Raw genomic sequence first — 13,554 nt, 5'->3', positions numbered from 1 at the left:
GGTGTGGGGTGTGGGTGGGGTAGGGGGAGATGGATCTGAAGATTTCGTTTTTGTGGAAAGGACAAGGAGAGGAATGTGCAAGAACAAATCTTTAGAGGAAAATTACATGTGTGTGTGTGTGTGTGTGTGTGTGTGTGTGTGTGTGTGTGTGTGTGTACGTGCAAGGGCAAGGAGAGGAGAGTGCAGCATATTTTTGTCTTCCTGCAAAATCAGATCTTTAAAGGGAATTTGTGTGTAATTCACCGGGTCGGTCAGGATCACTTGATGGTCGTGATCGCCAGCTTTTACCCTCCCGGAAAGAAGCTGAGAGCTCATATAGTCCGATCTAAGGGCAAGGCTGTGACCTTCACACACGCACACACCCGTCCCCTTGCTCCAGGGGGACAGTAACCATCCACTTCGTCAGTGAAACTTTTCGCAACCTGAGCGAGGCGCGAACTTCCGTCCACCAGTTGGCAAGCGAGTGTGTGTGTGTGTGTGTGTGTGTGTGTTCTTAACAGGAACGAGGCTTGTATCGTCCCGTGTTTTGAACCATTTTTTCATACATGTCTTTAAATTTATTAATAGTTTTGTCACACACTATTTCATTTGGTAGTGCATTCTACTGATCAATTGCTCTATTTGGGAAACTGAATTTCCCTACGTCTTTATCACCTCTCAATTTGTACACATTTTTGCAGTGTCCTCGATGTTGCCTCCCCATAGGTTATATATTCATTTACGTGTATTTTCTCTTTCCCTGTGATGCATTTATATAACATAATCATGTTTCCTCTTTTCCTTCTCACCTGTAATGCTGGTAAGTTTATTATTTTGAGTCTTTCTTCATAGTCTAGGTTCCTTAAGCTTGGTGCCCATCTTGTAGCGGCCCTTTGTGCCTCTTATCTATGTGTTTTTTGAGGTGCGGATTCCAGACTACTGATGCATAATCAGGGGTTGGTCTGATGAATGGTGTTATTATCTTTCTCAGCCTGTCTTCATTTATATAGGTGAATGCTACCCTCATATTAGCAAGCAGTGTAGACATGTTCCTTACTTTTTCACTTATGTGGTCAGCCTGTCTGTTATTGATAATCACTCCTAAATCCTTTTCACCTTTCTGTGTGTGTGTGTGTGTGTGTGTGTGTGTGTGTGTGTGTATGAAAAAGGAAAGGAGCGTGCACAGAATCTTCCCACATCTCATGTTATTCCTATAGGTAGAATGATCTACTTAAGTTTGTTTATGAATGTATCCATCGTTCATAAGTAGGTTTACACATCTTTCAGTGTTGTCTTCGGTCCTATCTACTACCGTGATAATTGTTGGATGTATCGCTCCAGAAATTAACCCTCCTCGTATGAAAGGTCACATGATAATACTATTCTCTCTCTCTCTCTCTCTCTCTCTCTCTCTCTCTCTCTCTCTCTCACACACACACACACACACACACACACACACACACACACATCATTCTGGGCCGTACATATTTACCTCATAGAAATCCCCCCATCCTATAACCTTCAGTGCGCCCTTCAACACCGACCAAAGGAATTCAAACGCACAAAATAAGCACATCAAGGAGCAAAAATTTGAATCCCTTGCCGCTGCCGTGTCCTGCTTTCCATATATCTCATTTTTCTCGAACCAACAGAGCTGTATCCTTCCACATAATCTTTTTTGGCGTGTTGTGCTATCACGTAAATATATTTCTCGCAACACCTTCCATTGGCACAGTCGCTAAAGAAGTGTCGCTGAACTTTTTGCTCATTGCTGCAGGAGAGGAGCGCTCTCTCTCTCTCTCTCTCTCTCTCTCTCTCTCTCTCTCTCTCTCTCTCTCTCTCTCAACCCATCAGGCGAGGTTGCTGCACCTAAGAATTTATCATTATAGAAGAATTTTTGTTATCTGAGAATAGGGATGAGTGATGTTCATCGTGGTGATGTTACGATACCCAATACATACATTGTTATTGTTACAGAATTCTTTTTTTTATGAACAGTGATACCTTTGACCACGGGTGATATTGTAGAAAGGCATAGGAAAGTTATATTATGCACGGAACTCATGTCATCATCGTCATCATCGTCGTCGTCGTCGTCATCATTATCCACACTTCTTTTTCTGACTAAGAATGGGGTGAGGTAGGGTCCAGACAGCAAGGAAAGGCTTGTCACAATTAAAACTAAGTAAAGTCTGTTTAGTTAAATGGGCCACACTCTCACCCACTCACCATTCAAGCCTGCGGAATCCTGGCTTCACCTCAAAAGCACACCACGTATTTGTGTTTTGTAATTACCTCTCAGACACTCAATCCGACGCCTGTTAAATTTAAGAGGCGCGTGAAAGTAGTCATAGAATCCTCCACACAAAATTCACCCAGCCAGCTCGATCCCTTGTCAAGTCCCAAGCGATATCGGTCTCTATACCACTCCTGACATACGCATTTGCTATCTAACCACCATCTAGGCCTACCACGCCTCCTCCCACCTTCAACCTCACATTATATCCTTTTCTCCACTATATTCACGACCATTCTCTCCACATGCCGGTATATACCATCTGAGCACACTTTCCTCGACTCTGGTGTCCTCTGATTTCCTTACTCCGCATCTTTCACGAATCACACTGTTCCTTATCCCATCCACTCTCCACACTCCACACACATTCCTCAGTCACTTCATATCCACTGCCGCTCCTACGCCTGATTTTGCATTTTCGTGTCACACCATGCCACACACTTACGAGTATCTTCAGAATTGACATTTTCCGACAACTATATGTCTCAAACACCCGTACATTATTTCTTCACACTTACCCCCACACTGCATCTGTGAATAGAGAGTGAGAGAGAGAAATATAAAGGTGGTGAGACGCTGGTCAGGTGGAGGGGAAAACTGGCGATAAATTGAGGAGTTATCTAGACACAAGCTGCTCTCGTCACATAATTCTCACGTAGTTTCCCACGATGCAAAAAGCCTTATTGTTAGTGGTTTGGGAGTACCGTAACACATCCCCTTTAGCTATTTATATTGCACTTTTTGCTTAAATATCCTCGTGTGTGTTAGTGATGCAAACTATATCCTTGTCCTTATAAAACCGATATAAAGCGCATTCAGGAGCATGTCATTGTGTAATATCCGAATAAATCACTCAGGACACAGTGCTGGAGGGAGGGTGGAGGAATGTCAGTCAACGTTTGCTTATAATATTACAAAACCGATTTTTTAAAAACAAGATGAACAGAGGAAGGAATATACAAATAAAAAAATCTGTTTCTACTGATAAGGTTACAAGACTTTATTCTCTGTAGTCACGATACAAACGTTTAGTACAATACATTACGTAATTCAAGTCCCCTACACAGACTACCAGTATCCTAGATGCTCAGTAATACAAATGATACTGGGGTGTAATGTGAAAAATAAATCGCCTCTGAAGAACTGTTAAGAAATAACCACTTCGAATACCAGCATGTGTGAAGGGATTTGAACCACGACAAACACGAAAAAGAAAATGTAAATTGTGATGTAAATAAGGATGAGAATGGATCGAGTGAATTAATGCCATCTAAGAGTACTGCAGTGAGTCTTACCTAAACAAAGCTGGGAAATTGAGCCTCAGAAATTACCGCGAAATATGCTCCTTTTCCCTTTATATACAAGGCTGCTCTTTCCTATTATTTTTCTCCGCACATCATCATCATCATCATCATGTTTCATCTATTTGTAGGTGTAAACTATATTCTCCCCCCCCCCTCCTTTTTTTTTTCCACATGACATAATAATCATGTTATAGTCTTTCCTACCTGTAGCCTAAATATGGATGTCATTTTCATCTTTCATAATATAAACAATTTTATTTTGTACTTTATTTCCTTCACTGTATTTTTTCATCCATAATCGAGTTTTGTATATATCTTTTACCATATTTTCATAGGGGTTTGAGAGGGTGGCCTTTGTGGGGTGGCACTGATATAACCAGGCGTCTCAACTGCCTGGTTATACAAACGTCCCTCAACTACTTCTCTATCCCGTGAAAGGAGGATGGTGGACCCCAGGGGAAGGGAAACTGGCCTTGGGTTCCTTCTTCCCAGCATTAAAAAAAATAATAAGCCTGCAGTCCTCGAGGGTCACGTTTTACATGAGCTTGGGACCAAAACAACAACAACAACAACAACAACAGCTTTTTGCACATCATCTCCGAGAATCAGTAAATAAATAAATAAATAAATAGGCAGATAAATAAACTTTGCGATAGGGAATGTATCTTAAGCTATGTGATTTTGGGGTTCGTATTCTCACAGGTTTACGAGCTTCCGTAGCACCTGTCCCTTACCGATTTATTCCTCAGTAGGTAGTGGAGGCAGGCATGGAGGTAGGTAGGGAGGTAGATAGGTAGGTAGGGAGGTAGGTAGATAGGTAGGTAGGGAGGTCAATAGGGAGGTACATAACCAGGGAGGTAGGTAGCTAGGTTGGTAGGTGGGTGGGTGGGAAAGAGGGAGGGAGGGAAGTAGGTAGGTAGGTCGGTGAACAGGGAAGAGGGAGGGAGGGAAGTAGGTAGGTAGGTTGGTGAGCAGGGAAGAGGGAGGGAGGTAGGTGGGTAGGTAGGTAGGTAGGTTGGTTGGTGGGTGGGGAAGAGGTAGGTAGGTAGGATGTCGGGTGGGTCGATAGGTTAGTAGGTAGGTAGGCAACAGGCAGCTAGTGTTGTATTTACGCACACTGTGGTACTGTTACGAGGGCAAAAATGATGTGCAAGGGAATATAAAATGTAATGTGAAGATAAATCGCTAAGGATCAGGTGTTAGGAAGCCTGTAAGCCGATGAGAACACGGCCCAGGATCTTGTATGCAGGGTTGTCCAGATATTACGCTTCCCATTTCTTGTGTGTTGCGGGTACGGCTTCTCTCTCTCTGATCAATAATTTCACAGTTGCCAAATTTTCTACGCTTCCCACACCAGCAGACTGAGCCGACCTCGCAACACACAAGAACTGAGATAAGCTATATATGGACCGTCCTATAGAATCACCTTATTTTTTTCTCAATCCGCATCTGTTTCTTTCTTTAATATATCTGCAATTCCCTCCAGTGCCTCAGGGATGTTGCTCCAGTCTCTCTCATCTTCTCTCCTCTCCTCCTCCTGTTTCCTCTTCTGGTTATTCTTCCTCCTGTTTCCTCCCTGTTTATTGTTTTTCCTCCGTTTGTTTTTATTTACCCCGCTCCTGTTGTCATCAGAATCATCGTCATCATTTTCGGCACCTCTGTTTTTGTTTTTGTTATTTTTCCGGCGGTTCTTGTTGTCGTTATTGCTGTCATTTTCGTGGCTCGTATTTTTCTTGTTATTGTCATCGTTTTGGTCATCTTTCTCACCGCTTCTGTCATTCTGGTGGTTAGTCTTTCTTCGGTTCCCGTCACCCTTGTTTTTTTCCTTCGTGTCTCCTACCTCGGGGCTCACTCCACCACTTCCCCCGAGAGAGAAGAGAGATAACAGTGAAGAGGGAGACAGTTCATCCCTTTTTCCTCCTCCTCCACCTCCTACTACTGCTACTCCTCCTGCTCCTACTCCACCTGCAGCTCCTCCTCCAGTCTTATCCTTCGTTCCTGTTCGTTTGTTTGGATCGTGTTTCTTCCTCTTGTGGCTAGTCCTCCGTCTGAACATTCCGCCTTTGCATGCCATCCCTTCGCGTGTCTTCTTCGTGATCCATCGACTGAAAAAGGAGGAGAATTTGAGGTGAGACTGAAGGGAACTTATCAATGTCTTCTCTATATCTGTATCTCACTATCTGTCTGTCTGTCTATCTATACGTTTTTGTATGTGTGTATGTATGACATGTATCAATATGTATCCAACCATCCATCCATATATCTATCTGTTTGTCTATCTATCCATCCATCCTTCTAGCAGCCACAACCAAACCCCAAAATAAATCGCTTAAGAAAAGGCACAAAGAACCCTCCTGTATCACCTAGAACACGAATTTCTCTGCAACTCCCCCCCTTCTCACCTGTAAGAAGATATCCTGGTGTATATTCCTGGATAGTTCTCCTGGGCACATCCAATCCCCCACGACACCACCCCGATTTGAATGTAGTGGTTGTGGTTGTTTAGGTATACGAGAGGTCCGCCGCTGTCACCCTGGAAGGAAGAGTGCTTGTAGTAGTAGTAGTAGTAGCAGTGGTAGTAGTAATAGTAGTAGTAATAATAGTAGTAGTAGCAGTAGAAGTAGTAGTATCCAGACACCCACCTGGCAAGCATCTTTTCCCGACGCCCTGGCACATATAATGCTCTTGTGCACCTCGGCTTTCTGGTAAGAGGATCCGATTCGGCAGTTCTTGTTTGACATCACCCGCACCGTCACCTCGTGTAGCACCTTCGGGAGAGGGCCGCCGAAACTGTTCCTACCCCAGCCTGATACCACGGCTGTAAGAGAGAAAGGGGCATTTGAGTGGTTGTCGTGGTGGTCATAGTTGTAGTGGTAGTAGCAGAAGAAGAATTTGTAGTAGCAGTCATGGTGGTGGTAGTGGTAGTAGTATTGTCCTGATTAACAGACAACTTTAACATTATTTTTCACGCACAGTCCTGATGGGCATACGAACACCATTAACAGTTCACGTACCGTCCTGTTCGGCGTACTTGTCCTTGCCGACGGCCAAACAGACGGGGTAGATCCTGTCATTGTAGGTGAGGGGCGTCGCCAGTTGCAGAAGTCCAATATCAAACTCCTGCACCCTGTCTGGCGAGTACCTGAAGGACATGGGGCAGTTTTAGCGCCAGTGGGGACATGCTCAGTGGATTCGTGTTCTAGGAGAAATAGGAGGCTTCGGAACACCCCTTCCTGTGCGATTTAGTTTCAATATTACACGTACTACACTTACTACCTCTTTCTCACCGATCCAGTTTGCATATTACTCCTTAACATTCTCTTGTGTGCTGTTCATATCATTTTAATATTTATGTTATGGTTTTTGTTATTGTTCTGGCACAGTCCCGGACACGTCTGGCTGAGTAGACCCGTCGAGCGCAGGTAAGCAACTGTCCCCATGGAGTAGTCCCATAGGTTCCTTACACCCTTGATGTTGTGTCAGCGTCAGAGTGTGGTATGCGTTGCACAGTGTTCCAGTATGTGTGTGTGTGTGTGTGTGTGTGTGTGTGTGTGTGCGTGTGTGTGTGTGTGTGTGTGTGTGTGTGTGTATGTGTGTGTGTGTGTGTACTCCATCGTGTACGTTATGTTGTGTGGCCCTATTTTACAAGCTGGACTCGTGTCATCTGTGTTTCACCCAACCCGAATCTAAACTGGTAACTGAGAAGGGTTGGGTGGTATCCTACTCTAAGCCTGGCTAAGTGTAATAGATTAGTGTTATTTAATTTACTTCTGATGGATGGATGTCAGGAGTGGGGCGGGAGGGGGGGGGGGCTTGTAGCTGTTCAGATCGAGGAGGTGTAGAGGTATTGTTTTGCCTTGCGCGTAAATTGAGTATATAGGTGTTTCTTCATTGACTGTGTTGGAATATCGATGTAATTTCCGGCACTAACTGATGAGAGGATAATGAGGTGTAGTATGCAGAGTAAATCGCTAAGGAAGAGGGGTCACGGAATCAATGCCACGTAAAATTCATCTTAGCGATACACATGAAAAAGTAACTAAAAATAAAGATACACATTTAGGCTGGGAAATTACACTTAATACATTGTAAAACTGGGGAATAACTACAGATATATATACGTAGGGTGAGAGGATAATAACTAAGGGAGAAAGATACATAGGGTGAGGAATTCGATGCATAAGCTAGGATAATGAGGTAAATATACTTACTTAGGATGGGGCATAACACGGGAGACATTGACTCGCTGTGCTCTCTCGTATTCCCTTCTTGTCTCTCCCACCGTCACGTAGAGGGCGCTGGGCTGGTTGCTGTTGGGATAGAGAGAGTTAAATGATAGATAGATAGATAAATAATGATAGAAAGATAGATAAAATAAGAGGCAAACATCATCATCATCATCACCACCATCATCAATCTAACTATCCCTTCCTGTGCTTACCTGTACGAATAGATGCAGTGGGCGGCGGTGAGGATGAATCTGTCGTTGATGATGCTGCCCCCACAGAATGCCGAATGATCAGAAGCCTTCAGGAGTCCCACCATCCAAGGGAACTGGTCCACGTCCGCTGGTGACCCTCCCACGATCTTCTTACTGAATCGCAACCCGCATTCTGCATGGAGGTGAGAGTATGTTATGCTGTGTTATGCTGTTATGTAATGCTGTGTTATATTATGCTGTGTTATGTTATGCTGTGCTATATTGTGTTATGTTATGCTCTGTTATCTTTTTTATGCTATATTGTGTTATGCTGTGTTATGTTTTTTATGCTATGTTATTTTGTTATGCTGAGTTGTGTGACGCTGTGTTATGCTGTTTTATTATGCTGTCTCTTATGTTATGCTGAGCGGTTTTGTGTTATGTTTGATTACGTTAAGTGAAGTTAGGTGTGGTCTGATACATTTCCTCATACATTCTCATACACATTCTCAGTCTATTACACATTCTCGTACACTTACACATTCACAGTCTGTTTACATATTCTTATACACATTCACAGTCTATTACACATTCTCATACACTTACACATTCACAGTCTGTTACACGTTCTCATACACTTACACATTCTCAGTCTGTTACACATTTTCATACACTTACACATTCTCAGTCTGTTACACATTCTCATACAGTTACACACTCTCAGTCTGTTACACATTCTCATACACTTACACATTCACAGTCTGTTACTCATTCTCGTACACTTACGCATTCACAGTCTGTTACACATTCTCATACACTTACACACTCTCAGTCTATTACACATTCTCATACACTTACACACCCTCAGTCTGTTACTTATCCTCATACATTCTTGAACTTGGCGATACATACGGCATGAAGACTTGAGGAAGAGGCTTGGCTGTGCACTGTGTAGGACTGCCCCGGGGAAAGGTGTGTCTGTAGTGTTGTCACCTGGAAGTACCGCATTATGTAGGTTAGGTCACGTATTAGGTTACATGTTTGATACAAGAGTTTATTTACCTACAGTGCCACGCCACGTAAAGAGGGAGAATGAGAGACTGACTAGGAGTGTGACTGAGGTGGGGTGAGGAGGGACGGGGAGACCGAAAATGAGGTGGAGAGATGGGGTGGAGAGATATATGAGAAAGGAGTGTGTGAGTTGGAGATGGAGGGAGGGTAGCTACATGACAGGTGACAGCGACGTGGAGGTGATTTGTTAGAGAGAGAGAGAGAGAGAGAGAGAGAGAGAGAGAGTGACCCTCAGGCGATACTTGTGTGACTTTCCGCGGCATGAATATTGCTTCCGTGACCGAGCGCAAAGGAAGTGAGTAGTGTGCGTGGCGGAAGTTATCCTCTCGCGCAGGGAAGCATGCAGTCCATTCTTTCCTGCGATTATTATTAAAAAAAGACTTTATTTAATCACTATAGTGCGTTTACTCGAACCTGGCAAAGATCCTTAACTTTTTTTGTCTCTGCTCGCAACGTACACCTTCCCCTCTTGCTAAAAGTTTGCTCACATTTGAATGCCTTGTCTTGGAAAAGGATAAAAGTGGGAGAACTGTGTGTGAAACGGTATCCTCATCCTTATCATTATCATCCTCATTATCATCATCATCATCATCATCATTATCATCATCATCATTATCATTATCATCCTCATCATTATCATTATCATCATCATCATCATCATCATCAATATCTCAGTTCCCTCTAAAGAATGGGGTAAAAGGATCAGAGATATAAACCATAAAAGCATCAAGAGTGCCCAGTGAAATGTGCTCTAGTGTAAGAGAGAGAGAGAGAGAGAGAGAGAGAGAGAGTATACAAACCTGGCGTATCAATCGTAGTACTGGTGTAGCCTGGGATGGTTGTGGTGTCAGGATCTTGAAATGTGCCTATCCCTTCTCCCCCTCCTTCCCCTCCTCCTCCTCCTCCCCCTGCCACGTCACTGGGGATTTCTGAAGAGGAGGAAGGTTCATTTTCGTCACTTCCTTCATTATCAGTATCGTCATTTTCGTCATTATCATTATTGTCCCATTCGTCATTACCATCAAGAGTAATTTTGTCATCGGTGCTCTTAGTACCATCACTACTGCTAGCATCTCTAATACCAGCCTCACTACTGTTATTACTGTCATCATCACTACTACCAACACTATCACTACTGTTGTTGTCATCACTACCAGCACTACTGTCATCACCACCACCGACACCTTCATCACCACCACCAATAGCACCTTCACCACTACTGCTACCCGTGTCATCACTGCTATCACCACCACCACCACTGTTAACACCTTCACCACTTTCACCACCACCTCTGTTACCATCATCATCATCATTATCATCATTACCTTCAGTGACCTCGCCTGGCTGCGTGTCATTCCCAGGCAGGGGCGAGTCAGGTCGTGGGTTGTGGAGGGGGTCAAAGATGCTTATCGGGTCACGGTCAAACCACGTATTGAGGCTGTCATCTTCAGGTCGGGGCGGGTCGCTTCGGGTCGCATATTTGTCATCTTCGGGTTGGGTCAGGTCAGTTTGGGTGGCAAACTTATTGTTGGGTCGGGGTAGGTCGCTGCGGGTGTCATATTTATCTTCGGGTTGGGTCAGGTCAGTTTGGGTCACGTCTTTATTCTGATCCTCCTCTTCCAAGTCGAATGAGATATCGAGGTCATCACTTTCGGGTTGGGGCAGGCTGCTTTGGGTCGCATATGCATTGTGACCCTCCCCCTTCTTCAGACCGCCTTTGTACACCTTCACGTCACCGATGTACACGCCCGCAGCCTCCCCTAGCGTCATGGGCGGTGGGAGTTGATGGGCGTAGAGATAGGACGTGCTGACTGACTCCTCTGGCTCGTCTCGTGTGGGTGGGAAGTCTGAGAGAAGTGAGGGGTCCTGGGTTTGAGAGTGTGCCAGTGGTATACTGTGAGTCTGAAGGTGATCCATTACGTTACTCTCACTCTCAGATAAACTGGCAGCGTTTGATGACTGTCCACCTGCTCCACTTAGGGCTGTGGGGCCACTGCCGGTGTTCTCTGTGGATGGCTGAGGCACATGGGTGTCTTCCGCCTCACCAGTGGGGAAAGAAGTGTCGGTAACTGGGTAAGAGGGTGCTTCAGTCTCACCCTCTCGCACCACAATAATGGCAGTCTCAGCAGTAGTGGTCGGGATGATGGTGGTAGCCAGATCCTGTGTGGTGGTGTCAGTTTCGCGTGTGATGATGGTGGTGGGAGGGTCAAATGTGGTGGTTGTGGAGGCCTGGTCAACTACGGGGTCAAATATGCTGTCAATTAAGTCAGCCATGGCAGATTCTAGTGCTTCCTGATCTTGCTGCTCCACAGCACCCCACTTGGACTCCTCTTTCTCATCCATCTGCAGCTCCTCGGCTTTTTGCAGCAAGAGTTCCTGAAAGTTTACCTCAGGGAACGGAGCAGGAGTGGTTGTCAGAGTCTCCTCAACACTTTGACTGGCTGTAACTAGGTCGGCCAGAGTTGTGATATCACCCTGGTTACTAGCAACAGTACTGGGATCATTTGCTGCTTCAGTTATTGTGGTGCTCACATTATCAGGTAAAGGGCCTTCTGTACTTACTCCCTGGTCACGTTTAGAGTCTGTGTCTGTTAGAGGCTGATGGCTGTCACTTGCATCAGTCACAGGTTCTTCAGGCGTGTTTGTGTTGGTCTGTTGCTTTTGCTTGGTCCCAGAATCAGTCGAGTTATCTTTCGCACCATGAGAGTCATTTATGTCAGATGAAGGTGTCTGTGGTGGATCAGTAATGACAGTAACTGGCTCCTGTACATTCTTCACGATGATAACCGGGGTAGTAATGTGCTCTTGTGCCTCGGTATTTGTTTCTTGTACATCAGTCGGGGTAGTGACTGGTTCTTCTGTTCTCATGACAGAGTCTTCAGTAACTGGTTCTTGGGTGCCAGCAACGAGTTCCAGAGGGTCAGTAGCAGGTTCCTGAACTCTTGTAACGGGAGTGTCAGTAACTGGTTCTTGAATGTCTGCACCTGGTTTCATTGTGTTGGGTGTTTCAAGTTGCTGTTGTGTGTGTTGAGCTGCAGCGTCTCCAACACTAGGGATGGCGTCAGACCCAGAGAGAGAGTCGTCTTGTTGTGTGATGGATGTGCGTGTGAGGTCAGTGAGCAGCAGAGGGAGTGTGGGGTCAGGTACACCGCTAACCATCGTGTTCACGTCTTCCCCACTGGTTATGAGAGCATCGTGTGCCCCGGGATTCTGAGGCACCTTGTGCTTTACGGACACTCCAGTGAAACCATCACTGTTGGTGAGGCTTGGGGGAATGTCACCAGGCCGGGCGGGGTGCTGGCCAGAGAAACTTGCTAGGGATGGTGCCACGGCAGGAGAGGGCGCTCGGTCATTCAGTTTGGGGTTCAGCGATGTCACGATGTTATGTATCTTCTGCGACACATCACTGAAATCCGGGGTTTCGACAGCATAGTAGAGTGGCGGGGAGTTTGATTGTCCCCGTAGTGGTAGACCTTGCTGCTTGAGGTAGATCCCAGCAGCTTCGTCAAGAGTTATGGGTGTTGGCAGGCCCGAGAAGGTGTTGTGGAGTCTGTTGGGGGTCAGGGGCTGGTTGTGACCCAAAATGTTGATTCTTATAGCGCCGTCAGACGTTGTAATGAAGTCACTGGTGGAAAACTGGGTCTCAGGAAACTGGGTATCCGGAAGTTGGCCATCTATGAACAAGTTATCTGGAATTTGGGTATCCGTCGACTGGGTATAAGAGAACTGGTCATCCGTTACCTGACCACCTGAACTCTGTGTTTCGGGAAAATGGGTATTCGAAAACTCGATATCTGAAGACTGGGAATCCGAGGGCTGGCTATCTGAAAATTGAATATTTGGAAACGGATCATCTATTGACTGGGTGTTCGAGAGTTGGGCATCTGAAAATTGCTCCTCTGCCTGTGAACTCTCGTGTGGACTCCCCAAAGCCACTCCGGTGCTCTGACTTTCACCGTACTCTAAACTTTGGTCATTCTGGTTGTATGCGTCAGTATCTCCCTCGCCATCTTGGTTTCCCCCTGTTTCTTCGCTTCCACCCCGGCGGAAAGGCATTCCCTTTCTTAGATGAGCCAGGAGAGGCGAGTTGTAGCCGAGTACTGAACTATCCACCATGATTGTCGTGCCACCCAGCGTGTAAGGGACTAGTTCGGCCCAGGCTACGGGGGTCACCAGGCACAAAAAGACACTCAAATATCCCGCCATTTTCAGAGTATTGAAAAAGCCCGCCATCTTCACCTCACACGTTTCCTTCTGTTTCATTATCGGAGCATCACAGATACGTATGTCAGTACTTCCTCTTATTACTCTGCATTACTCTCATATTGTATCATTATTTTTATTATTTTTACTGTTTCTGTGTCAGTTTCCTGTCACATCTTATTCTTGTCTGCTGTTTACCGTTTTTTCTCTGAGTCCTTCTGAGAGGAAAATTAAATAGCTGCTTGCATATACTAAATAAGACTAAAACACTAAATTCCTGT

At 45.2% G+C, this 13,554-nt stretch overlaps 1 protein-coding gene across 1 annotated transcript; it reads right to left on the bottom strand.

The window, feature by feature from the left end:
• Window positions 1-4,618: 4,618 nt before the first annotated feature.
• Window positions 4,619-13,276, bottom strand: LOC145391812 (uncharacterized). Its single transcript, XM_080266301.1, has 11 exons — window positions 11,300-13,276; window positions 10,807-11,230; window positions 10,396-10,557; window positions 9,871-9,960; window positions 8,912-8,992; window positions 8,021-8,192; window positions 7,791-7,889; window positions 6,594-6,721; window positions 6,222-6,397; window positions 5,982-6,112; window positions 4,619-5,684 (listed from the first exon to the last, which is right to left on the bottom strand). Exons 1-11 carry the CDS (start codon window positions 13,274-13,276, stop codon window positions 5,018-5,020), a joined length of 4,107 nt encoding a protein of 1,368 aa, XP_080122427.1. The 3' UTR covers window positions 4,619-5,017.
• Between the last annotated feature and the right edge of the window lie 278 nt (window positions 13,277-13,554).

The sequence above is a fragment of the Coenobita brevimanus genome, chromosome 20 (assembly GCF_032717465.1).
Source record: "Coenobita brevimanus isolate Jiangsu-jjx chromosome 20, ASM3271746v2, whole genome shotgun sequence".
Lineage (NCBI taxonomy): Eukaryota > Metazoa > Arthropoda > Malacostraca > Decapoda > Coenobitidae > Coenobita > Coenobita brevimanus.
Note: the sequence above shows the minus strand (reverse complement) of the source record. Positions and strands in the feature narration are given on the sequence as shown.

Coding starts and splice junctions, on each gene's coding strand:
- LOC145391812 (XM_080266301.1), bottom strand. CDS start 13,276: ATGGCGGGATATTTGAGTGTCTTTTTGTGCCTGGTGACCCCCGTAGCC. Junction 8,993..9,870: donor TACTACGATTGATACGCCAG/GTTTGTATACTC, acceptor CGGTACTTCCAG/GTGACAACACTACAGACACA. Junction 6,722..7,790: donor CGTGTTATGCCCCATCCTAA/GTAAGTATATTT, acceptor CATGTCCTTCAG/GTACTCGCCAGACAGGGTGC.